Raw genomic sequence first — 26,693 nt, forward strand, 5'->3', positions numbered from 1 at the left:
CAGCTGGAACACTGACCCAACAAGACACACACTCCTACGTGGGAGGAGGCAGGGAAGTGAGTGACTGGTGTATACGCAGTGTGCTCAAGGCAGAAGACAAGGAGGCTGTTCGGGGGGGCCCTCGGTGGGACGGCTGTTGGGTGAGTAATTCCAGTCCTTTTCTATGAGAAAATATTTACGGTGTGGGATGAGTTTTGTGTCTTCTAATATGTCTGTGGTGCCTTACTGAAGGAGAGAGGAGTTACAGGGTGGTTGAAAGCATGGCTTTGGGTGAGTCTGTCTGTGTTCCAAAGACAAGGAGGGCTGGATGAGACATACACAGAGGACTGATTAAATTCAGGAAGATTGTTATGTCTTTTCCCCAAAACAACTAGTTGGCCCACTGTGACGGTATGTCCAGGAGATGCACACTGACTAGGTCAGCAATTGTTGTGCTCCCTCATCCTCCTGCAGGGACATCCGAAAGTGGAGAGGCAAGGCTTATACCATCCTACTCACTAAAGCTTTGTCAGCATGCAAAGCATTAAAAGGAGCTAGCACCTCAGAGCTGGTAGCCAGCTACCTGGGACAGGGCTTCATGTTGTGTTTGGGGCCTGATCCCCTATATCCATTTGTCATTACTGCTGTCATCATGTGGGTTAGCCAGCAGACTGGGGACTAAAGGGTTAACTACACCTAACTCAGCTAGAGTTGGCCAGTAGGAATGTAGGTAGGAATCTTAAACTAGGACAAAAGAATTTTTGGGTTTCCCTTTGTTCTGAGAGTTCTCTCCAGCTACTGAGGGAGACAGATATGTCTCTCTCCAAGAAACAATTCTTCACTTTTTGTAAGTAGGGTAAAGTTTAGATAAATCTGTTAGATTTTGTTATTTTATGGCTTGGGAAATGGGATCTGATGTTTTGGCTTTCTTTTGTAACTAAGTTCTCGTCCCATGGCAGAGTTTCTCCAGGAGTATATTATTTTGTAACTTTTCCATCTAGTTATTAGGCTTGCAACAGGAATATTGTGGTGATGATAAAAGTTTTCTCTTTTCTTTTTATTAACCTGGTACTGGTTAATTTTTGTGTCCTGGTTTGTACTTTAGGGGTGAAAAAACCCTTTTTCGCAAAGTCCTGTAAACCTCAATTTTTGAGGAATAAGGGATCTTGTGAAAGGGTTTTTTTTCCCAACAAATGACCCCGTCTACACGGGGCTTTTTAGCAGCAAAACCTCTTCCGCAAAAATAATTGGAAGAAGATATGCAAATGAGTGTGATTTGCATATCCTCGTCCGCAAAAAAAGGCAGTATAGCGGTAGCCTTAGGGAGAGGTGAACTGTCAGGTTGGCGATTTGACATAGTGAAGTGATTTTTTTTTTCCAGTCATGCAGGTGCTGGGCCCAGACACTAGAGAATTCGAGGCCCATTTTGCTGAATTTTAGGCACTTTTCTCTTTCTCAAAAGAGAAAAATTACCTCAGACTCAGCAGAACAGAGACACAATCCTCCAAAGACCGGGGTCTTGTTGCTCTGAGACCTCAGCTTAGGTAGGATATGTCCGTTGAAACAAGTTTCAACTGTTGGCAACTCTGGCTAGTCGGTGTGAAGCGCTTTGGTGGGTAGAGGTGCTGGATAGTGTGAGGGCTACCTGTGGTCACTAGTGGGCATCTCTAAAGCAGAGGTACGGCACGAGCCCAAGATCGGCTGGTGAAAGGACAAATGTTGATCTCTGTGGTCTGGGCAGGGCTCCTCGATTAGGTTCCTGTGCTTGGACTACGTGGAGTTATGGTCAGGACTCCAATGGCTAGGGCTCCCTCCCTCCAGAATTGCAACTAGGAGGCTGCTTGGAGTTTAGTGTTTACATTCCTATGGGGAGGGCTCCCCGCCCTCGGGTTAGGTTTCCCATGTGCAGGCCAGTTGGCGTGAGGGTTAGTGTTCCTATGGCTAGCGTGTCTGCCTTTGAGTTAGGGCTTTTGTTGGTAGGGCTCCCTGCCCAGAGGTTTGGGGTCCTATGAGCAGGCTGCACAGCATTAGGGTTAGGATTCTTATGGGTAGGGCTCTCTGCCTTTGGTGTAGTGTTCCGATGTGTAGGGCCACATAATCTAGGATAAGGGCTCCTATAGAATCATAGAACACTAGAAGTGGAAGGGACCTCGAGAGATCATCAGGTCCAGTTCCCTGTCCTCACGGCAGGACCAAGCATTGTAGACCATCCCTGACAGATGTCTATCTAACCTGCTCTTAAATCTCTCCAGTGATGGAGAGTCCATAACCTCCCTAGGCAATTTATTCCAGTGTTGAATCAGTTAGGAAGTTTTCCCCCTAATGTCCTATAGGTAGGAAACTTGAATTTATGTTTGGGGTGTTATGGGCAGGCTATTAAGAGTTAGGGTTTCTGTGAGTAAGGCTTGAGTTTTGGTTCATATGGGTAGGGCTCTATGTGCTAGGATTAGGATTCCTATGGGTAGGGCTTCCTGCCCAAGTGTTTGGGTCCCTATGGGTAGAGCCCCTTCCATAGTGTTAGGATTTCTAGGGTAGCTTTCTCCACCCCAGGGTCCTAGTTCCTAGGGCACTTGGATCTAGGGTTAGGATTTAGGGTCTTATTGCCACTGAGTATACTCGTGTGTCTGAAACACCCCCTTGACTGATGTATTGATCTATCCAATTAGGGGGCTGCAGAGTACCAGCGCACTGTAGATTTTTGCTTTTTGGGATTTGGGTACTAATCCAGGATACAGAAAATGAGTTTAATAGTATTCATCTTAGTCCCTCAGAAAACACAATCGTCCACTCCTTTTCCCATGAATTCCTTGTAAGTCTTGAGCACAGGGCAGGGGAGTAGAGGGAAATGGCTCCAAAGAACAGTTGCATTTGTGATTTCTTGGATTAAGTTAACGGGAGATGCTCTTTTTTTTTTCTTTTAACCACGTGAAAAAGCTGAAACAAGCTCTCAAGGGAGCCTTCCGGCCTGCACAGTGAGCTGCTCTCAGAGGCAGCCCGAGCGTCTGGGAAATACACTTTCTCCTACAAACTGCTCATGAAAGGGACAAAGAGGCGCGAAAGGCATTGCTGCTGACTTCGCTTTCATGGCGGCCCCCAGCAACACCCAGCCAGGATCACCAAACAGCTGCAGAAATGAACCAACGGCCGCCAAAGTGTCTCAGTTGCAGAAGGCTGTCAAAGAAGGCTCAGTCGAGAGAGCCCGGCAGCTGTTGGAGGAAGGTGCAGATGTCAATGGCAGGGTAGAAGGTGGTTGGACACCCTTGCACACTGCGGTACAGGCTAATCGGGAGGAGATGGTTCACCTTCTTCTTGAGCATAGTGCTGAGCCATGTGCTAGAAAGGACAACGGTGCCACTCCCTTTATTATCGCAGGCATAGTGGGGAATGTGAACCTTTTGCAGCTCTTCCTTTCCAAGGGGTCGGAAATTGATGAGACTGATAACAACGGCTTCACCGCCTTTATGGAGGCGGCTTATTACGGGAAGCAGGAGGCCTTGAAGTTCTTGTATGAGACTTTCTCAGGTGAGAAAGAGAGATATGTGAATTTGGGCCGGGTGGTCAGTACACAGCAAAGACAAGTGCACAAAGGTGGGGAAACGGCCCTGATGGATGCTGCCAGGAAAGGTCACATCTCAGCTGTGCAAACCCTCGTGGAGCACATGGGGGCCAGTGTGCGTACCTGTGATAACCTCGGCAGGAATGCTTTGATCCATGCCTTACGGCTGCCTCAGAAGAGGAACACCATTCTTAAACAAAACAAGACAGGACCGATTGTTTCCTATCTGCTGGACTGTGGCGCTGATGTTACCGGAAGAGATGAAAATGGAAAGACTTCACTCATCTTGGCAGCAGAGAGGCAAAGCCTGGAGTTGGTGGACTTGCTCCTGAGGACAGGCCAAGTTGACATTAATGCCATGGGCCACGATGGCAAAACCGCGCTGAAGGTAGCTGTGGAATACGACCATGAGGAAATCGCAAGGCTGTTATGTGAGAACGGAGCCAGGGTAGATGGCAGCAATGTCGAGGTGGCCAAACTGAACTACAACAATGAAATGGCAGCCCTGCTGCTCAAATTCGGTGACATGGCTATTAATAGTCGGCCTCCTAAAGAATGGGAACCCATCAGCAAACGCTGGGGAGAGCAGCTACGGCGTCTCCACAGTATCAATTCCCCTCAGATCGGAAAACTCAACGTCCAGTTTGACGAGTATTACCGCATTGAGAGCACCTCGGAAGGAGGCATCTACCTAGGGTTCCATGCAGGGGCAGAGGTGGCCGTGAAGAGGTTCCTTCTGGGCAGCGAGAAGGCTAAGCGAGAAGCCACGTGTCTCCGTCACAGCCTTAGCAACAGGCATATGGTGAAACTTCATGGGACTGAAACTCATGACAACTGCCAGCTCTTCTGCCTCTCCCTCTGTGAGAGGAACCTTGAGGATCATCTGAGCAATGCCACACGGGCAGTGAATTGTCACCACATCCTCCAGATGCTCTTGGAAGCAGTGAGAGATCTGCACTCCTTGGAATTAGGCCACGGAGACCTGCACCCACGAAACATTTTGATAGGTTCGTGTGTCTCCCATTCCGTTCCATTTAATCCTGCAGCCCCACAGCGTGAGAAGTGCTAGAAAGCAGAGTAGTATAGGAGATTCAAACCTGGTGTGTATGTTTCACAACAAGGATGCTATTGTGTATGGCTACGTCTACACTGGCCCCTTTTTCGGAAGGGGCATGCTAATTTTGAAAGTGGGAATAGGGAAATCCGCGGGGGATTTAAATATCCCCCGCGGGATTTAAATAAAAACGTCCGCCGCTTTTTTTCCGGCTTGGGGAAAAGCCGGAAAAAAGCGTCTAGACTGGTCCGATCCTCCGGAATAAAGCCCTATTCCGGAGGATCTCTTATTCCTACTTCAAAGTAGGACTTCCCCTGCGGATTTCCCTATTCCCACTTTCAAAATTAGCATGCCCCTTCCAAAAAAGGGGCCAGTGTAGACGTAGCCTTTGTGTACAAGGATGCTATGGAATGTATATGTGTGTGAAACAAAGATACTGTGTGTGTCAGACAGACAAAAGGAGGGAGGAAACAAAGCCTGCAATCTAGCAGCTTTATCATCATATGGAGGGACCGGGACACAAAGCGTTAATTCAGCCATACAGGAGGGCTGTGTCTAGACTGGCAAGTTTTTCCGGAAAATCAGCCACTTTCTGGAAAAACTTGCCAGCTGTCTACACTGGCCACTTGAATTTCCGGAAAAGCACTGTAAAATCTCATGTAAAATCATCAGTGCTTTTCTGGAAAAACTATGCTGCTCCCGTTTGGGCAAAAGTCTTTTTCCGAAAGACTTTTGCGCAAAAGGGCCAGTGTAGACAGCACAGTACTATTTTCTGCAAAAAAAGCCCCAATTGTGAAAAAGACGATCGGGGCTTTTTTGCGGAAAACTGCGTCTAGATTGTCCACGGACGCTTTTCCGCAAAAAGTGCTTTTGCGGAAAAGCAACCTGCCAATCTAGACGCGCTTTTCCGAAAATGCTTTTAACAGAAAACTTTTCCGTTAAAAGCATTTTCGGAAATTCATGCCAGTGTAGATGTAGCCTAGAGGGATGGAACACAGCACAAGAGCTGTTCATTTACTATTAACATATCCTGTTGCTTTGCTAGATGCGGATGATAAAGTTCTCCTTGCAGATTTTGATCAGAGTAGCAGTTTTGCTGAAGGTCAAAGGGAACTTATAATCAAAGAAGACTTGGAGGTACTTTTCCTTAATACCAATATTGTGTTTACAGTTTTTCAACTTTCTGCCCTTTCTCTTCTGTTTTGAACTAGTCTTGTTCTTTTTTTTTATTTTTGTTTTTAAACTTTGTGGGTGGGGAGATCTTGGCCTTCTCTGCTCATACAAGAAAAGCATGGGATTATGTCTTTTAAACCAAGGGATTAGCTAACATTTGGGGTCCTGTGGGTTGGTACTGTTAAGAGAAGAAATAAATTAGGGAGCCAGGTATTTCTTTGATGCAGTCCTGTTTATTTACAAAGAATGCACATGAAGTCTAGTTTCCCTGAACACCAAAGAAATCAAGTGACAGTGTCTTTTGCCACAGTCCCAAGCCTATTTCCAGACCAGCGCTCTACCCAAAAGTGCTCTCTTATCTTTCATTGGTGGCAGGCTCTAAGTAGGGTTGTTAGCGACTAGTCGACAATCCGACAAACAAAAGCTTATTGGATAGTCGACTAGTCCCTCGACTAGTCGCTTCCCCCCGCCCTGGTACCAGGAGCTGGTGCTGGGGAGAGTTGGCTTAAAAACCAGTTCCCCTTCAGCACCATCTCCGTAGGGGGTAAGAGGTTAGTTGGGACCGGGCTGATAGGTGCCAACAGGCTCTTAATACATGTAAAGGGCTAACGCGCAGCAGGAGGGACCCAGCGTGAACCGGGACAGGTGATTCCCAGTTCATGCAGGGTCCCCCCCCACTGCTCACCAGCCTTTTAAATGTATTAAGAGCCTGTCGGCAACCACAGCACAGCTTAGAGCTGGGGATGTAAATTCAGTTTAATCAACTAATCAATGGATTTTCCATTGACTAGTCGATAAGCAGGGGAGCCGCAGCAGGGTTAGCTCCTGGCCCGGGAGCTAACCTAGCTGCGGCTCTGCCTTTTAAACGTATTAAGAGCCTGTCCGCTATTAATAGATTTAAAAGGCTGGTGAGCAGCAGGGGAGAGGGGGGACCCTGTGCGAGCCGGAAATCAGCTGTCCTGGCTCGCGCTGGGTCTCTCCTGCTGCGCTTTAGCCTTTAAAATGTATTAAGAGCCATTAATACATTTAAAAGGCAGAGCCCCAGTGGGGTTAGCTCCCAGGCTGGGAGCTAACCCCTCTGTGTCTCCCCCGTTTATCGACTAATCAACTAGTCGATGGAAAATCCATTGATTAGTTGATTCAACTAAATTGAACATCCCTAGCTCTATGCTGTGCCTTGGTTGTCTTCTCTGTCCGTGTCTGTGGGGTTTGCCCCCACTCCTCACAAGTCCATCTTCAACAAACAATACCCCTCAAAACATCTTTCTTCATGTAGAGCAGAGGCAAAGCAGTTTATCCAACTCCTAAAGGGCACGCCTACACTGCACGGAAGATCGACGCTGCCGTGGTCTTCCCGAGTTCGATTTAGCAGGTCTAGTATAGACCCCCTAGCTTGAACTCAAAGGGCACCCCCGTCGGTGCTGGTACTCCTGCTCCTCACAAAGCGCACAGGAAGCCAATGAGAGCGTTTGCTTCCCTCCGCTTCCTGCTATGTGGATGATAACTTACGTAGCTGGAGTTGTGTATCTTATTTGGACCTTCTCCTGCAGTGTAGACCAAGCCAAAGAGAAAATAACATTTCATTAAAAAAAAACCCCAGTGAAGGTTGCTAAGAATGAAGTATTTATTTAATGACGACATCAATTACTACAGCAAAATCTAAGCCTTTAACAGCTAGGAAATGAATAGTTAAAACATTATAATTTTTACAGCCACTCAAACATAAGCACATTCTTCTTCCTTAGTCCAAAGAAATGTGTGTTTCATTACAACCCAACACTCTTAACTACAACCCAACACTCTTAACCTTGATCCATGGAGTCCATTCTTTTACAGGTAGCATTTTTTTTAAAAGCCCAACAACCTTAAGCTTAGTATCTAAAGCAGCGTCTTTGAAGGGATACTGTCAAGTGGAGGATGTTATCAATTCATAGATCTATTTTTGGTAAAGATCCTGTACCTGCTAGCTCTTGAGAATAGCAGAACAAAGAGCATTTGGCCCATGGAATGAATATAGAACTTCATCTATGAACATTATGAGCTCAGTCCTCCTCCTTCTGAACTCCAGGGGAGCAGGATCAGACCCTGTATTCTCTCTTGCCGCCGCGCTAATTTTAGACATTGGTTTCTCTCTGCTGGAAGTGAAATATTCTGATGCTTGCTCTGCTGCTCAGGCACTTGGAAGGCTGGTCCCGTATGTTGTATCAAAGGGTGAAGTCCCTTTTGATGGACCTGATGGAGAGGATGTGGCAGCAAGATGTCCGATGGATGTGCCAGGTCACCTGGAGATTAAAGATCTCATAAGAAGTTTGACCTCCCCCAATGGAGGAAACTCAGCTCAGTTAGGAGACTTGATCCACCATCCCTTTTTCTGGAGCCGGGAGAGGTAGGTATCACTAACAATAATTCCAAGATCTCAGACAATTAGCTGCAATGCTCCTGCTGTAGCTCTGGGCTAATAAATGTGCTACAGCAAGCTTGAAGCTCTTCCCTTCCTCTTTCAATTCCAAAGCAGGTTTGAGTTCCTTGCGGAGGTTGGGAATAATCCAGACATCGAAAAAAACATAACGGAGAGCCGGATTGTGAAAGCTTTGAATTGCAATGAGTCAAAGCACCTCTCAGGTGTTGCCCAGTGGACTAAGAAGGTACGCTAATTCTGTAGTGAGAATAATCCTCCAAATAGATTTCCCACTGTGTCCTGTTGTCTCTATCTTTGCTGTGTCAAGTAAAGATTTCAGGGCTAGGATCATTGCCAGTTTGTGCTTATCCAGCACCCAGCAAACTGCTGGCATTTAAATAATAAAATAAGTAACAATACGCAATGTGTACTAGGAAAGGTTTCCCTTAAGACTTATAGGCTGGGCCCTGAGGTTTTCTGTACATGGGCCGCAGATGTCTCAGCCCAGATTTCTTACTCTGGATCAAGATTAATGTCCTTTTCTCTCTTCTTGGTAGCTTCATGGTCCTTTCTGCTTGGTGATTGGAATATTACTTATATTCAGTCTTTTCTCAGTTTGCTCATGTTCTGTGTTCACTGTTTTGTCAAAAACAGGATACCTGTTGCTGGTGGCATGGTTGAAGGAATCCACAAATGCTTTTTATTACTTAGCCAGTCCATTGCAAAGTGAAATGGAGGCCCTCTTGTCAAAACCTATTTGATTTAGTGATCAAAAGAAGCTAACAGTCAACCAAGGGACTGGGCAGAATGAAATTGGCGTGTCCTCAAAGCATCGTCTAATATACATACTTTTCCAGTGCACTGATGCTAAATAATTTTGGTATCCATGGTTTCCTATACAAATGGAATCTGAATTGAGTTGCCAAAGTGCTAATATATTTTTGATATTTAAACTATTCTTTAGATATTTTCTGCCTAAGAAAATACATTGTGCTTTCTCGGATATCGCCATTTCGTATTTTGAATATCTGAAAGAGTCATCAGTGTTGTACCTTTTCAAGTATATTTTATGATGGTTTTTCAGTCCCAACCTGCTTCTCTTCCCCCACATTTGCGTTATCATGCAGGTTGCACACTTAAGCAATCAGGAAATGACACAATTGAGGTTACACATGTATTGCTAATTATTATTTACGTCTGTATTAAAGTAATGCCTAAGGCTCTGTCATGTTAGGTGTTGCATGAATGTAAAGTAAATTGATGGAAGAGAGATTCAGAGGGAGCCTGCCACACAGGGAGTTTGCTGGAAACTTGAATCCAGAACCAGATCTCCCAAGTCCCAATCCAGCGCTTGAACATAAAACCATCCTTCCTCTCACTCCACCTCCTTCTATATACTTCAAGGTCTGTACTGAGTAGGCTCCACAGGGCCAGGTCCAATGCCTGTTGATGTCAAAGGGAGTCTTTCCATAGGAGTAGGGGCTGGTTGGATCAAGCCCTCCCAGCACACCGTACACAAGATGCACCTTTCAAGGGGAAACACTGTGGTGTAAGTTGAGAAATAGTATGTCACGTAATTAGAATCGGAGTCCAATTCTGGACTCTGCTACATGAATTTAGTCCTGAGTATTATGCACTGTGTATAAGGGGAGTTACATGTAGGGTTACCAGGTAGACCCCCCCCCAAAAACCAGACACACTTGATCGTGGGCAGGGGGGCGGGCAGAGCTGGCCAGGAGGAAGGGGGGGGCAGGAAGCAGAGCTGGGGGTGGGCATGAGGCTGGCCAGGAGGAAGGGGGGGAAACACAGCTAGGGGAGGTTAGGGGCCGCGGGGCTGGCCGGGAGGAAGGGGGGGCAGGAAGCAGAGCTGGCAGGAGGGGGGGGGGGTGCAGCGGTGCTGGCCAGGGGAGATCAGGAAGAGGAATGGGCCGGCAGGAAGAAGAGGTGGGGGCAGTGTTGGGGGGGCTGGCCAGGGAAGATCAGGAGGGGAAGTGGGGGAGAACCGGCCGGCCTATGGCTTGAAAGGGAAAAACAATGGAAGTGTCTGGACTCATCAGAGCTCTGTGTACTGTACAAGAGGCACAGTGCCTGTGTGACGTAGTCAGTGGTGTGAAGGCCTGCCTTTTGGACGAACCACAGTAGGGCTGTGTCCAGACTCCATGCCTCCGTCGACGGAGGCATGTAGATTAGCCAGCTCGGAAGAGGGAAATGAAGCCGCGATTAAAATAATCGCGGCTTCATTTAAATTTAAATGGCTGCCCCGATCTGCCGATCAGCTGTTTGTCGGCAGATCGGGAGAGTCTGGACGCGATGCCCCGACAAAGAAGCCTTTCTTCATCGACACAGGTAAGCCTCGTGAAACCAGGTTTACCTGTGTCGATGAAGAAAGGCTTCTTTGTCGGGGCATCGCGTCCAGACTCTCCCGATCTGCCGACAAACAGCTGATCGGCAGATCGGGGCAGCCATTTAAATTTAAATGAAGCCGCGATTATTTTAATCGCGGCTTCATTTCCCTCTTCCGAGCTGGCTAATCTACATGCCTCCGTCGACGGAGGCATGGAGTCTGGACACAGCCTAGGTGTGCAATAACCATGCACTCTCTGAGGCCTTGGTGTAAGTTGCTTCGTGTGAGCTGCCCTCTGTAACACTTCAAATAGTCTCTGTACAGACATAACGGTTTGCCTGCATAATGAAGCTTGCAGCATTGGGGCCTCGGTGCATAACATAGATGTGTATGCTTCCCAAGCAACTGGGCTAGCCATGCCCCCATACAGGGCCACATGCCTGCGTTTAGAACTCTGTGAAGCGTGGCTAAAACCCCCTGTACTTGTGATTTCCAGACCCTGCAAACTCTGCTGGAACAAAACCCACAAGTCAAAGAAATATTTCTCTTTGCATAGATCTGTTTTCATTTAGATAATTTCCAACTTTCCTTCATCTAGCCCTTTTGGTGCTAGGGGGTTGCAGTTTGAGGGTTTTTTTTTAAATGGGGAAGTTAAAATTTTTTTTTTTAGGTGTTCTTAACAGTTGGGCTGTTTTTGCTCGTACTCTGAGAAAAAGCACAACCAGCCCAATTTCTCTGCAGACACATGCTGAACCTGGAAAATTTCAGATGAAAATATTTGGAGAGCTCGGGGGGTATGTCTACACTGCATCCCTAGTTCGAACTAGGGATGCAGTGTAGTCGTACCCTGAGGGACTGGCAGTGAGGGGTTACAATGGAAACTATTATACAGCCGTAATGATTGCTCTCTATAAAACAGGTGTGGCCAGTTATGTTGAAAAATCTAAGCAATAGCGGGATAGTGCCTGTGTTTCCTGTATGGGAGATTACAGCAGCCAGGGGTGCGATAGAGAAGATTTTCTGTGGTATGGGATCCTCATGGAGTGACTAATCTCGGGGCCATTTTTCAGATTGATCAAAGTGTCCTAAAAAACATGAACCAGAAAAGGAAATACACCTATCAAGACAGTGTCACTGACCTTTTGAGGTTCATCAGAAACATAAGGGCACACTATGATGCAAAACCACAATGGTAAGTGGTCGCCCTAAGATTGATGTCGCAGATGAAGATAGTTTGGGGAGACTGCGAGGGGTGCTGAGTAGAAGAGGGGTCCCTTTTCCACCCCCAACATTATAAAAAACCTACAACACAACAAGTGTATTTTGCAACCAGATTTTGAAAGCTAGTGGCCAAATCCATCTTCCTTCCCCAGCAAAGTGGTGGGTTTTTCTCCCGGGGCAGGAGAACAAGGGTGACAAAGGAAGAAACCACAGAACAAGGAGAGCACTGCAGCTTAGTTTGTTTCCCTGAAATTCTTGTGAAACTGGCATCAGCAAAAAGTGGGAATCTACTTCTTTGATACTTCGCAGTGAGCCGGGGTGCTCCACCTAACCTCCTCTATTGTTCTGTTCTAGGTTCAAGGAAATAATCCAGAACCCATCAAGGTATTTTGTTGACCAGTTTCCACGTCTGACACTTTACGTCTATGAGTGTTTGCGCCATGCGGACGGAGGTTGGTGGGATTTAATGACCTGTTAGCTAAATAGCTCCATCTTGGGAACTCAGATTTAATCCGATGCTTTTCACAACTGAATCACACATGCAAGCTCTGCCAGTCGGATTCAGAATGGAGGGGAGACCTCCATCGGCCCCAAGGCGGGTGTATCTGTATGAAAACCCTCAATTCCCTGCATCGTTCCTTTGCTGTTCCAGATGCACTCCCCTCAAGCCATGTGGCGCCTGAACTGGGGATATCCAGAGCTACATGAAGGGGTTGCTACAGCTTGAGCTAAAGCGCCCTACCTGAGGCTGTAACAGACTCTTACCCTCTGCGGATCAGGCAGAGGAGGGGACCTGCACCACCCATCAGATTACACCTGCCCCACAGAGTTCAGGGGCACCCAAGCACCTGGGCTCCCCATAGACTAACTCTCATGTAGCTGATCCAAGGGGCATTGGGAACTTCTTGGGTGGAGCCTGTTTACCACAAAGGTCTAAGCTAACAGGATGTAAATCGGGGTGGGCAAACTTTTTGGTCTGACGACCACATTCTCGGGATGGAAACTGTGTGGAGGGTCATGAATGCTGACAGAATTGGTGGGTGAGGTGCTGGAGGGGGTGAGGGCTCTGACTATGGGTGCAAATTGTGGGATGAGGCCAGAAATGAGGGGTTGAGGGCACGCCAAACAGACAGAAGGGATTGAGGAGCAGGAGGGGCTCTCAGCTGGGGATTGGCATGCACAGGTGGGTGAGGGCTCTGGCTAGGGGTGCAGGCACTAGAATCAGGCTGGGGATGGGAGATTTGGGGTGCAGGAGGATGCGCCAGGCTAGGATCAAAGGGTTTGAAGGGTGGGAGGGGGATCAGAGCTGGGGCAAGGAGCTGGAGCTTGGGGTGGGGGAGTTCCAGTGTGCAGGAGTCAGGTGGCTCTTACCTGAAGAGGTTCTAGCAGCCCTCCCCCACCCCCCATCTCCCACCTGGAAGCAGGGCTATGTGGCTCTGTGTTGCCCCACTTGCAGGCACCACCCCCACAGCTCCCATTGGCTGCCATTCCAGGCCAATGGGAGCTGTAGGGCTGGCATTTCAGGAATGGGAATTGTGTGGAGTCCCCTGGCTGCCTCTGCTTCTGGGAGCTGCACAGACGCTGCATGTGCAGCAAGGCAAGCACCTGCCCCCGTGCTCTGGATGGATCTCAAGGGCTGGATTAAAAGGTCCAACTGGCCAGTTTGGCCCCCAGGCTGTAACTTCCTCCCACCCCTCTGGTGTAAATGTTTTAGGCCCAGAAGGTCTCTAGCATCTCCAAAGGGGAAGAGTGAGAACAGGAGCTGGGATTCACAGCCCCATGTGGTGTGGTTGGCCTGAAGGCACAGGAGGCTGCCCTGCTATTGGTGGAGAGAGGCAGACAGAAGGGCACTAGGATACGTCTAGTGAACAGAACTTTTTATTCTCTGCGGAGCAGAAAGTTACTTTGTGCGTGCTCTCCGATTTGCTTGAAGCTCGAGAACTTTTCACCCGTTGCAACGTCCAAGCACGGGGCTTCCTGCTGTCTCTGTGGAGGGGAAAGACACTTGACCTCACATGCTGCAATGACCTCTGGGCCGTTAGCGAGCACAAAGGACAGTGGGGTTGGATACAGCTCCCCTCGGCTTCGGCTACACTAGGTTTGCTGTCCCTGCATTTGTCTAGGCAGGCAAAGAGGCTTTAAACTGAAAGGTTAGCAGAGATGTGACATGCCCAGGCCTCCAGCAGTCATAAGCTCCCCCAACACCAATGGCAGCTATTGCCTGTCCCACTGGGGCATACTCCCCAGGGTAGACAAGGCCTTAGAGAGAGACCAGATTCTCTTGCATGGTTGCTTCAAAGGCACAGAGGGGTCCTTTTTACTTTGTGTAAAGTTGTTGGAACAGCTCGCTCTGGGAACCGGGACAAGAGCATTACACCTGGGGAATCAATACGCCCCAGCAGCCAACCTGTTAATTATGATGTAGCTGTGTTAGGGAAGCGCTTAGCAGCCCCAGTCATGGAGCATGGCACTAGGCGTTGGACAAACAGAACCAAAGGACAGCCCAGCCCCAAAGAGTTTAGAATCTCCAGATGAGGCAACAGGCGGAGACAGACAGACAAGGGAGCATATGGGAACAATTGTCTGAGTAGATTATACTGTCGCTGGCTGGGGGAAGGGGTGCAACACCCAAACAGAGCAATCAGTGGGCTGTCAGTGGATGTCCTGTTTGTTCGTGGATTTCTTCGGAGGGCATCAGCCAAATGCACAGGGAGATGAAGAGGGGTTGTGGGGGACCAGGCAGGGAAGGCATGTAGAAGAGGGGAAGGTGCGGTGAAGGTTCTGGGGAGGGTAGATTGGAGCAAACATCTGGTCAGGGCAGAGCAGGGAAAGTCAGCGCTGGCCAGCGATTAAAGATCATGATCGAAGGCAGAAATGCCATTGTTGCCCACAGCCAGGGACTACAAGCACAGGTGTTGTGCAGCCGCACAGGTCTGCCAAAGCACCTACTGCTTGAACGGCCGCAACCCGTGATATTTTAGTACAGACTTCCCACTGCACCCCAGCCTCTGCAGCACTGGCCTGACCTGCATCCCTGCCGCACCTTCAGAGCCAGCCTGCCGGGGGAGAGGGAGTGTCCGCTGCTCTCACACAAACACGGGGGTGGATTAGGGTGACTTTTTAGGAACCTCCAGAAGCTGTTGCCTGCAGGGAAAAGAAATAAGAATGTCAGGGAATGCCGGAGCAGGCGGGGGAGCAGGTGGGTGCTCACCCTGTGCTAGACAAATGCACTGGAGTGTCAACCAAGCGGGGAGACCCACAATCCCGTCCCCCCCGCAGGCGACTGATGCAAATGCTGTGATGGAGACAGTCGTTTCCTCAAAGCAGAACAAGTTTCCGTCCCACCAACTCCTGCTGGGCCTGGGTTCGTGGGCATGTGTCCCGACAGGCAATTTATCAGCCCCTCCCGACTCTGCCGTGGCTGTCTAGCGATGACCTAGGCTTAGTCCTACGTTCGCCTTTGGAGTTGGATTTCAGAGAGGTCCCAGGGCTCTCGGCTGGAAGCAGCGAAAGGGAAAGCCAGACTAGCAGGGAAGCTATCCCCAGGGCGAGGTCTCTCGGGCGGGGCATAACAAGCCCTCTTCTGTGGGCCGTTTGGGACTGAGCCGGACAAAGCGCTGGAGAGCAGACAGTCTATCCATCGCTGCAGGGGGAGGGTCTTGCGAGGATTTAACCTCCCGATGCCTGCGGGGGGGACGTGTTGTGAGGCCCACTCTTTACAGGAGGCAAAACGAGGCCCAGAGAGAGTGGTTAATTCACAGAAAGCCTGCGGCAGAGCCAGGAACGGAAGCAGGATGCCTGGTTCCCAGCCCAGTGCTTTACTCCCCAGATGATCCTTTCTCTGTGGGGAACGATCCCCACAGGGATGAATTAGATGGATGCTGCGGCTGACGCGGGTGCCAAGCGTTAGGCCCCAAACCGCACACATCGGAATCTAATTCACTGCACCATCTGTGCAAGGGGAGAGAGGGGCATACACTCGGTTGCCCCCTTATTGCTTAGTCATCGTCAGCCAGAGATACTTTCCTCCTCTGTGGCGGAGGTGGGCCGGCGGGGGACAGGGAGCTGGCGCTCTCCCCATAATGTGTGCTCAGCCTGGGAAGCGAGTGATTTGCCTTCTCGTGCTGGGCGCTCGCACTGGGTCTGGGCTGAAGGAGAGGAGGTGTCTGGGTCGCTACCTACCCGATCTGTTGGGTCACGCAGATGCCTGACAGGGGCTTTTTCCAGATGAGGCTTCCAGATGAAGCTGAGAGGAAACCCAAGAGAAGGCTCCGTCATGTACTGCAAATCACCTGGCAGGTCCCCTCCCCCCAACCAACCAGTGACATTTGATCATCTAAGCAGATGCGCCAACTTTGAAAAGTTCCCAGGGGTGCCCCAGACCCTGCCTCCACTCCATCTGTCCCCTCCCCCAGAGTGCCAAGTCCTTGCTCCTCGCCCCTCCCCCTGCAGCCTCCCAAATGCCACACAACAGCTGACTGACGGGCGAGAGGCAGGGGAAGGTGCTGGTTGGTGGGTCCGTCAGGAGGCACTGGGAAGGGGGAAGCTAATAGGGGGGTGGCCGGTGAGTGTTCCAGCCCCGGAGCATGTATGGAGTCTGCACCAATGCATCTAAGCATCTTGTCTCCTGCACTGAAAGGAAGGTGAACTCAAGAGACATAGCACTGCTCACTTCTCCTCCTGGTAAATAGATCAGCTGAGGGGGAGCGGGGGCAGGGGTGGGCGTGAGGCTCCCAAAGTGTCCTGACAGCACCTACACAGGTGTGGGGGACAGGAGAAACTCTAGAGACAGGAGAGCTTGGTTCCCAGGTCAGAGCGCCTCAGGGGCAAAGGGACTTACACTTTTGCTCTGCGGAAGACTCCCCTTCCTCCCGAGGCTGAGGTAGCAGCAGCTGGATCCCCTTGAGCAGCGTGAACCTAATGATCGGGTGGTCCTCTATTGAAAGAGGAGACAAAACAATACACTGCCAGTGACTGCTCCGGCAATGGGAACTTCTTCCAATGCTCTGCCACCCAGCTGTTCCCACACCGATTCGCAGGTCTCCGCAGCTCCTGGATGCGCAGCTGGGGATGTATCCCTCTCCCCTTCCCATAGTCAATGACCCTCGGCACAAGGAAGAAGGCAGCGGCTCAGAGTAATCCAGCAAGCGTCTCATTCGTTGATATTGTGGCCCAATAATGGGCAACCTGCGGCCCTTCGGGGCTTTGTGTGTGGCCTGTGAGCCCATGTGCAGGGTTACCAGATTCCGCTGGTTTTTGTCTGCATAGGGGTTTTTTTCCTACTGATGTTCCTAAAGGGACATACACATAAAACACGGGCACGGGAAGGGAAGTGCGTGTTGAGTGCACACAGTGGGAGCTGTGCACTCCCTCTGCAGCCGATCAAAGTGTTGCTACGGTTCAGTCGGGGACCCCCTGCAAGTTTTAGGTCCGCAAGCGCCATTCGGCACAGCTACCCTATTCTGGGAGACTGTCTTAGTTGTGACAATCTTGCAGCCCATGGAGATGGAGGGCCACTCACTAGCCCAAGGGTGGGTAAAAGGGACTCCGCGGGCCAGATCTGGCCCACCAACTGGGTTGATCCAGCCCACGGAGGTCCTGCTGCTCCCCACGCCCAGGTCAATTAGGGCCTGGGGGCAAAGGAAAGTGCATGAAGTTTCCTCCGCCCTCCCAGGAGTGCGCGGCTCTTAGAAGCACCATGCACTCCTGGCACGGAGAGAGGAGACTTCGCGTGCTTCTCCACCCCCAAGCCCTGATTGACCTGGAGGCGGGGGGCACGCAGAGTTTCCTCCATCCTGCCCCCGCCATGCAAGGAGCATGCAGCGCTTAGGAACACCATATGCGCTCCTTCACCCCCAAGCCCTGATTGGTCTGGGCGCAGAACGGGGAGCGCGCCAAGTCTCCTCTCTCCGCCTCGAGGGAACCTCTTGGGAGGGGGAGAAGACTTCACGCGCTCCCCCAATCATGGTCTGTGGGTGGGGAAGCAGGGAAATATCCTGGCCCCTCCCCTTCCGCTTGAGGCTCCGCCCCTTCCGGTGCAGCCTGGGGCCACTTCAAAAATTTCTGAAAGTGGCCTTCGGCAAAAAATGATTGCCCACCCCTGCACTAGCCTCAGTTGCCCGTCGTTGTTGTAGTCTGTTTTCCTGGCGCGTTAGGCAAGGTCAATAACACAAGATGAGGACAAACTGCCACATGCCCTAGGATCTGCTGCTTCAATGGCAATCCACGAGGGTAGGAGCCACTGATCATCCCATGATACAGGTCTTGAAGGACAGGAGCCAGGGCCTTGTGTTTAGTCCAGTGTTGTTCAAGGTGGTTTGTTTGGGTATGTGAATGGAGGGAGGTGGTACACAAAGCCGTGAAGGCGCATACAGCTTTACACACAGCTGCACGGTTTAATCCTTTGCCAGCCACGCACAGCCACACATCCATAGTCCGACACATGCATGCAGCCAGCCCGCCGGGGTGTGCACAAGAAGGCTGTGTCTACACTGGCAAGTTATTCTGGAAAATCAGCCGCTTTTCCGGAAAAACTTGCCAGCTGTCTACACTGGCCACTTGAATTTCCGGAAAAGCACTGATGATCCAATGTAAAATCATCAGTGCTTTTCCGGAAAAACTATGCTGCTCCCGTTCGGGCAAAAGTCTTTTTCCAGAAAACTGTTCCGGAAAAGGGCCAGTGTAGACAGCATAGTAGTGTTTTCCGCAAAAAAGCCCCGATCGCGAAAATGACGATGGGGGCTTTTTTGCGGAAAAGCGCGTCAAGATTGGCCACAGACGCTTTTCCGGAAAAAGTGCTTTTCCAGAAAAGCGTCCTGCCAATCTAGACGCGCTTTTCCAAAAATGCTTTTAACAGAAAACTTTTCCGTTAAAAGCATTTCCGGAAAATCATGCCAGTGTAGACGTAGCCGAAGAGTATCTACAGAAGAAGCTCTGCTTCATCCTCACATAGCAGATGTCATCTGAATTGCTCCTTCCCTGAATTAGAGGTTTAAAGTTCTGATTTCTTTTTTTTTTTCCAAGCTGCCCTAAAGAAGATCCTTCATCGTATTCTCAAAGGCTACAGTCCCAGCTGAGACATCGCTTTGCGTGCCTGAAGCTGCCCAAGAGAAGGCACAAGCTGACACCCTGTGGCCAGGTGGAATTAAAATGCAAGTTTAAAAATTCAGTGGGAATTTCCCAGAAAGAGAGGCAACTGGGGCAGAGGGGCTGGGCAGAGCGATTAATTTAAAATACGTCTGTGTTTTGCTTATTCTTCTGACGAGCATTGCCCTTTGCAGCTGCTGCTTTGTCACGAACGTAATCGCAGAAATAAACGAAAGTAAATAAAGGTGCTTTCGCATGAACAATACATACATTTAGGGATTTTTTTGCCTAATAATTTTAGAGGATTTTTTTAAAACTATTTAACCTGTCCTGTGGATAACCTGATTAGCTAAAGCTTTTGCTTTAGGATGTGATCATGATCGGGAAAGTATCTTAGCAAAAGTCAACAGGAACAGTGTATTCTCAATGGTATTTGCAAGTTGAAACAAGACTTTTTGGACCGCCTAAAATACAGTTTCATCCTGGGTTTGGAAATTCAGGTGGGTGCTTCCCCTTCTCCTACAAGGAGACCAACGATACAGATTCTGCAATCAGAGAGTGACTGGCAAGTGTGTGGACGACACAAAGCAGGAGAGACTCTGCTCTGCTTTCCCATCAGTATCTCAGCGTTGCAGTGTGAACACAGTGGTAACAATTGCAGATGGTGGTTCTCATGTAACGGGCAGCTCTAGAAACTGACACAAACCCAGGGAAGAGCTATAACACGCAGGTTAGAGTGTTTTATGCCTCTTCTTCTGAGCCAGATCTAGTGTGGATGTTGGTCTGCTAAAGGCTTTAGCTACAGAGTTCTGGATTCTGCGAGGGGCCCTGGTGCGGCATGGAGCTCTGTGAGGGCACAAGGGTGTGCCCGTTTGGCACGCCTTGCTAGATTATGGCCACAACGGGATGGAACAAGACGCCACTTCAACAGAGTCCACTTGCCGTCCCATCCAGAGCAACACATCAAGTCTGGGATGACGACTGGTCACCTCTCAAAGCACTGTGGTTTTTTAACAGGAACTCTGGCAGTGGACAGCATGGAACTGAAGTAGTTAATGGCTGTAATGATTTGCTTGTACTGCATATAGCTCTCTTCATAAAGCTCTGTACGAAGATTTGTATGCGTTCCCAAACAGCCCTGTCAGGCAGACACCCTGTCTTTTTACATGCATTTGAAATTTTGATTTATATATGGCCGAGAATAACCATGTGAGGAATCAAATTTTGTCTGCTTCCTCAGGAGGCCAGGAGGGTTTCAGAAGCCCTTTGTTAAACATTCCACAAACACAGAAGGAAGAGAGGTTGGCGTGGTTACATACAGTAACTTCTAGAAACGACGAGTGGTCCTATGGCATCTTAAGAGACTAACTAAAATATATAGAATCATGAGCTTTCATGGACAAAACTCACTTCATCAGATGAATTGGAGTGGAAATAACAAGCCAAGAGAGAGAGATAACAGCAGAAGAAGTTCCAGTCAATTGTGGGACCCGTGTTAATGAGGCTAATAAAGTGTGCTGGATGTGTGCCCTACATAGCTTTTAATGTGGAAATGCGGATATTAATGGCAGGAGAAATTGGCTTTGTAATGTGCCAACCAATTAATGTCTTTGTTTAGGCCCAGGATAACAGTGTCAAATCTGTAGATAAATTCCAGTTCTGCAGACTTTCTCTGTAATTGGTTAGTGAAATTCCTTTGTTGAAGAATGGCTACTTTTAAATTCATGATTAAGTGACCAGGCAGGTTAAAATCAAGCAAACATGATAATGGGAGGCATTAACAGGAATGTTGTGAGCAAGACACAAGAAATCATTCTTTTGCTCTACTCTGCGCTGATTAGGCCTCAGTTGGGCTACATCTACACAGGCATGATTTTCCGGAAATGCTTTTAACGGAAAAGGTTTTCCATTAAAATATTTCTGGAAAAGCACGTCTAGATTGGCAGGACGCTTTTCCGGAAAAGCACTTTTCCCGGAAAAGCGTCCATGGCCAATCTAGATGTGCTTTTCCGCAAAAAAGCCCCGATCGTCATTTTCGCAATCGGGGCTTTTTTGCCTAAAATACTACTGTGCTGTCTACACTGGCCCTTTTCCGGAACAGTTTTCCGGAAAAAGACTTGTGCCCGAACGGGAGTTTTTCTGGAAAAGCACTGATGAATTTACATTAGATCGTCAGTGCTTTTCCGGAAATTCAAGCGGTCAGTGTAGACAGCTGGCAAGTTTTTCCGGAAAAGCGGCTGATTTTCTGGAATAACTTGCCAGTATAGACACAGCCTTGGAGTATTGCATCCAGTTCTGGGCACCACATTTCAAGAAAGATGTGGAGAAATTGGAGACGGTTCAGAGAAGAGCAACAAAAATTATTAAAGGTCTAGAGAACATGAGCTATGAGGGAAGACTGAAAGAATTGGGCTTTTTAAGTTTAGAAAAGAGAAGACTGAGAGGGGACATGATAGCAGTTTTCAAGTATCTAAAAAGGTGTTACAAAGAGCAGGGGGGAAAATTGTTCTCCTTGGCCTCTAATGATAGGGAAAAAAGCAATGGGCTTAAATTGCCACAAGGGAGGTTTAGTTTAAACGTTAGGAAAAAATTCCTACCTGTCAGGGTGATTAAACACTCAAATAAATTGCCTAGGGAGGATGTGAAGTCTCCATCACTGGAGCTATTTAAGAGCAGGTTAGACAGACATCTATCAGGGATGATCTAGGCAGTATTTGGTCCTGGCATGAGGGCAGGAGACTGGACTCGATGACCTCTCGAGGTTCCTTCCAGTTCTATGATTCTATGAATGTTCCCCAACAGATTTATGTATGTTACCATTTCTGATGTCTGATTGGTGTCTATTTATTCTTTGTGTGAAAATAAAATGTATTGTTCCTTGGGATAATTATTGAGCTCTGTTTAACCTGGTCAGTATATTGATATACATCTCAATGGACATTCAGACCATTAGAGCTACATAAAACTCCTGTAACACAATAGAATCAAGGCTGCTTATCTTCATTTTAGATGCAGGGAAACCGAGGCACGGCAGTTGCATGACTTGACCAAGGTCATTCAATGAACAGAACCCTAAACATGTGACTCCTAGTTTCCCATTATATATAGTACCTACTTGACAACACTACCTCCTTTAATCAAAAATTGACTATTCTGATTAAAAAAGTCAATTAAAAATTGCCAAATGAATCTTCAGTTAGGAAGCCAAGGTGTCAAAGGGAGTGACAGTCACTTCTGTGCTAATGTCTCTTCATCATTTCACAGTTTGGTTCTTAAATGTGTTGGCACTAAGTGCCAGGCTGAGGAGTGAAAATTCTTCCAGATCCCTAGAGAATGTACCTTAAAACAGTAACCCCACATCTGAGTCATCCCCAGATCCTGACTGCAGCGTCTCTGCATTCTAAGTGCTCGACGCAGCCCTGGTGTAATGTCACTGAGACCAGCGAAGTTACACGAGACATGAATCATTCCTCAATCTGCTTTCACCTCAGAGCCTGGCTCGGAGCCAAATTTGCAACCCAGAATTTTTTTTGGTTTAATGTCTGTTTGGAAGGGTTGAATTTTGGGGGGAACGTGGTATAGGGAAGCTACTGCGTTTATTGTGGAGAAAGTGCCTTTGATGGATATGACCCTACTGTGACTTTCCATATTCAGTAGCAGATGTATACTTGTGGGACTTACCACTGGGTTAGGGTTTGTATGTTTTTCATGTGCTACCGAGGAGGGAATGAAGAGAGAGGCTCTAGCAGTTCTGGGACCACCATGCAGATTGCAAATGACCGCCAACATAGGAAGACAGGAATTGCCCCGACTGATCAATATTAATCTATCAGTTCCAATCTTGTGCTTCAGTTACAGTATCTGTAGCCAAACAGGATGGTTCACAAAAAAGTCCCCAAGTCAATTGTGCCGCATTTTACCTGGAAGAAGATTCCTTCCTGTTCCATTTTCTACCGTGAAGCATGACAGCTGCCTAATCTGTGCAGAGACCCACCAAATACCAGACATTGCCTCTGCTCATATGGAGCCTGCTCGTGAGCCACTGCCGGAAGCACTAGAGGATGGGCACGCCTGAGAGGGCTGATGCACAGCAGATGTGACAGCCCAGGCACCAGAGAAAGAAAGACACTGAGGAAGAGGCCATCTCAGCTTACCCCCACTGAAGATACCGGGTGCCTTTGGCAATTCCTTAGAAGGGAGTTTAGGGAGAGATTTTGTGATCTTTGGGTGTCTGCGGAGGAACGCCGTCGCCTTCCAGTTACAGTATCTGGAGGGGAAGGACAGACAACAAATCAAGACTAACTCACCTCAGGAGTACAGCCAGCAATCATGTCCCATTCAGAAAGGAGGTGAGAGAGCGCCTGACGCCCATCACTGCACCCCACCTTGCCCAGCCCAACGGAGAAGGATTTTCACCTTTTCCAGAAGTGCATCAGAACGGGGAAGACGTTGAGCAAAGCCACGTGATACAGGCTGCGATCCAGGACTCCTTTGGAAACTAAATTCCGGATGGAATCTTTCTGTCCCTCAGAAATGTTCACCTGGCCACAGAACAGAAACCACTTCAGAAAGGGGGCATGAGGCATGGGTGGCATCCCAAAAAGGAACACTCCTAGTAACTCCGCACTTTCCCCCGTCCCCTGTTCCAGGGTTCAGCATTTCGCTTAGAGATCTCCAGTCACAGTGCAAAGGTCTCCAAGCGGGGTCCCTGTTTATTTTCTGGCTAAATAGCCCAGCCCTGACCAGAGGGGCCCATGCCTAGGTGGCCATGCGGTTGCCATGCCCACTCCCTCCTCACTCCCTGTGGACTCCCAACTGCCATCCGACGTGAGAGTGGGTTTGGTGACAATGGACACTGCACATTCGGACCCGGATTGAGGATAATAACGTACTTCGCACAATGCCACACAACTGCCCTGTACCCCGCCGGTGCAGACTGAAACCTGGGTCCCATTATTAATTCCCCCACGCCAGACCACCCCCGTGCACAAGGCTCTCGGGCGAAGGTTTGCAGGCCCCAGGCCTCCGTGGCAGTGAGCATGCAGGGCGTGTGACAGCGTCCTACCCGCAGTTTAGGAGGGACTTCAGAATTCAGGAAGAGTTTGGTGATGGTGGCCACTTTGGTCTTCAGAAAGGCAATGTCCCTCTCAGTGTACATCCCGCAGGCCGCGAGCACTGCGGCCGAATCAGCCAGGCGACAAAACCTGCCGGGAACACAACAAAAGGGGCCATCTCACAGAGGAGCGATGGGAGCAGCTGTCTACTCAGACAACACGTGGCTTTTTACAGAGATTCTGTAAGCCATGTAAGGGATTTGGAAGCCCCCTTCCCCCTAAGGTTCACCCCCTGCCCTGTGGTACATGTCTTCCTCCAAAGAGGGAGGGACAGGGTGTATACTCCACACTGGTAAATAAAGAGTAATCTGGAGTCAGAGGACAATGTAGGCACCCAGTCGCACCTGGCGGACAGGCCAGGTCCAACTGAAGATGAAACCCAACTCGGGAGGGACTGAGGGGAGACAGGTTGAAGGTAAGAACTTTTCAATCCTCTCTGGTCAATGGGGAGGCCTATGGGTCAAGGGAGGATTTCAAGGCCGGAGAGGAACGATGAATCCTGGAGGCAGTAGGCCTTGGTGATGCTCTCCTGACATGGGAACCCTGGAACAGGCCAAGAGAGACACTGGGAATTCAGAGGGGTGGAGCAGTCCCTCGATGGGGAACACTAACAGGAACAGGGTCTCTGGGTTGGGGGAGGGGGAGATCTGGGAGGTATCGCTCACAAGAAATGAAAAGAACTTTGCAGAGCCCGGTAAGGGGCAGGAGGAAGGCCAAGGTAGGAAGCCCTCTGATGAGGTGCGCAGGGGAGTTGACCTTGTCTGCTTCCACGGGGTCCCAGAGAAGAGAGAGGGCCTAGGGCCCCCTCCTGGCTACTCGGGAAGGTGACATGAAACTCCCATACAAGGGGTAAGCACTATGGGAAGCCTTGAGGCAAGGGGTGCCAAGGGGCCCAGAGTCAGGGCTGGAGACCTGAACTAAGGACATTGCACTGGTGTTTGCAGGACTTTCTGCCACCCCAGAAAGGGTGGGACTGCACATGGCCTGGCCAGAGGGCTGACTCACCTGAAGATGCAGACCCCCTAGGCTGGAGCAGCTGACTCACGTGGGTATGAGACCAACCCCTGCTACACCGCATCTAGCCACGAGGGGGTGGGCCGGTGGTGAGTCATTCTATTCTGGGGGTGGTGGGGGATGGCATAGGCCAGGGTTCCCAGATACAGGCGCAACAGCCCGTACTGTGTACCTAGCTTGCGCTCAGCAGAGCACCCGCCAGTGCTCCGCAGGCTGCTCGCGGTGCCTGGATCACAGTTGGGCTAACGCAATGTGGGACGTGGGCAACCTGGCATGACAACCTCCTGCCATGGAGACACACAACTTATGTCGCTGCCATTGGCTGGGAGAGTGAAGGCGAGGGCTCTCCAGAGTTCTGTTACCGCCACTCCCTGATCAGCCAGCGGGTGTCACTGTGGTGCATGGGGCGCCAAGTACTAGCTCACACTGGCACCCCCTTCTGGCTGTGCACAGGAATTGTCTCCATGGACACGAACAGGTCTTTGTGTCCCGTCTCTGCCCTCCCAGCACCACGTCGCTGCAGTGTAAGCAACAGAAGAGTGTCAGCTGTCCCTGGGACGGGCGTGCCGCTCAGTCTGAGCCAGCCCACCAGGCCAGGCAGAAGCGAACAATATTCAAACAAACGGACGGGGCGGGGAGGCTTACTTATCAATCTCCAGGAAGAAACAGAGGTCGTTGACCAGGAAGTTGACAGTAATTAGCCGCTGGTTATGCAACCGGCGCTTCACCAGTATCACCTCCACGTCCTCTACCAGGCTGACAGCCGGCACGGCCTGGCGGGGGCTGCCCATGGCGATGTTACTGCGCAAGGAGCTACTGGGCAAGTCTGAGGGAGGAGAAGGACACACTGGAGCAATTCACCTCCCTCAGGCTCCACAGTTTGTGGCGGGTGTCTCGCCCTGGCATCCCCAGTCCCTACACTTCCCCCAGTACACACAGGGCTCATCCCGAGCCCTTATACCTCACAGGCTGCTCTCCAGGCCCTGCATGCCCCAGCACTGCCCTCCATCACCAGGAAGGAACTTACATTAGCGCTACACCCCAGACCATCACGTGGTGGAAATACTGACAGCTGAAGCTGACTCCTAAGTCGCTGCACAGACTGCCTGAGCATACCAGAAGCAACTGGTGGGTGCTCTCTTCAGATGAGCTGAAGTGTAAGGCGCAGGCAGGTCCCGGGGGGCTGGGCAGCACACTCAGCTTTAAATTGGGCCTGATTTTTCATGACAGTGCCCGACTGGGGCCTCCTCGCATGGGGGCTCATGAGTGGCCAGCCACAGCAGCGCTGTGCCCCCAGGTTAGCAAATGGGATTTCTCCGGCTCCCGTGACTGAATTCTTGCTGGGTGGGAGCAGAGACGAGCACGGCCGCTTCCCTCTCTCCGAGCCGGCTGGCATCCTGGCCTCCAGCAGAGAACTCTCCAGGACCAAAATACAGGGGACAAGCTGGCAGGCCCCTGCTATTACTACCCGGGAGGTACTGGTGGCAGGCAGGAGACGGAGCAGGATCTGGACGTACTTTCCTTTCGATTGAAGAGCTCCCTCCGGAGAAAGTCCTCGAAGTCCTTGCGGGCTTTCCAGTGGCGCATCTCCCTCTGGAACTTGCAGATGCTCCTGATGAAGGCCTGGAGCACCAACCACACTCTCTTCTGTGGGCCAAGAGCATTGAGTGTTTCATGCGCCTATGCACAGCTTGGGGGCAGTGGGCTAAGGGAGAGGCAGCTGGGCAGGGAACCAAGGCTGTAATTAATTATGG

At 49.9% G+C, this 26,693-nt stretch overlaps 2 protein-coding genes across 3 annotated transcripts in view; one reads left to right on the forward strand and one right to left on the reverse strand.

Annotated features, from left to right (window-relative positions):
- On the forward strand, positions 1–26,603 carry LOC102452402 (2-5A-dependent ribonuclease-like). Its single transcript, XM_075936795.1, has 8 exons — positions 1–140; positions 2,914–4,542; positions 5,635–5,726; positions 7,937–8,148; positions 8,275–8,407; positions 11,575–11,696; positions 12,080–12,177; positions 18,749–26,603. The coding sequence occupies exons 2-8, from the start codon at positions 3,063–3,065 to the stop codon at positions 18,799–18,801; spliced, it is 2,190 nt and encodes a 729-aa protein (XP_075792910.1). The 5' UTR covers positions 1–140; positions 2,914–3,062; the 3' UTR covers positions 18,802–26,603.
- Positions 13,587–26,693, reverse strand: part of RGSL1 (regulator of G protein signaling like 1) — a 36,488-nt gene continuing 23,381 nt past the window's right edge. Inside the window, exons 15-23 of one of the 2 annotated variants that reach the window (XM_075936793.1) lie at positions 26,457–26,586; positions 25,585–25,765; positions 23,877–24,015; positions 23,228–23,352; positions 22,966–23,078; positions 16,566–16,661; positions 15,908–15,971; positions 14,752–14,869; positions 13,587–13,711 (exon numbers count right to left, since the gene is read on the reverse strand). In XM_075936793.1, coding sequence (XP_075792908.1) covers positions 14,833–14,869; positions 15,908–15,971; positions 16,566–16,661; positions 22,966–23,078; positions 23,228–23,352; positions 23,877–24,015; positions 25,585–25,765; positions 26,457–26,586 — 885 coding nt within the window. In that variant the 3' untranslated portion in view covers positions 13,587–13,711; positions 14,752–14,832. The remainder of the gene's footprint in view (positions 13,712–14,751; positions 14,870–15,907; positions 15,972–16,565; positions 16,662–22,965; positions 23,079–23,227; positions 23,353–23,876; positions 24,016–25,584; positions 25,766–26,456; positions 26,587–26,693) is intronic. The other variant, XM_075936794.1, reaches the window with a different exon arrangement.

The sequence above is a fragment of the Pelodiscus sinensis genome, chromosome 9 (assembly GCF_049634645.1).
Source record: "Pelodiscus sinensis isolate JC-2024 chromosome 9, ASM4963464v1, whole genome shotgun sequence".
Lineage (NCBI taxonomy): Eukaryota > Metazoa > Chordata > Testudines > Trionychidae > Pelodiscus > Pelodiscus sinensis.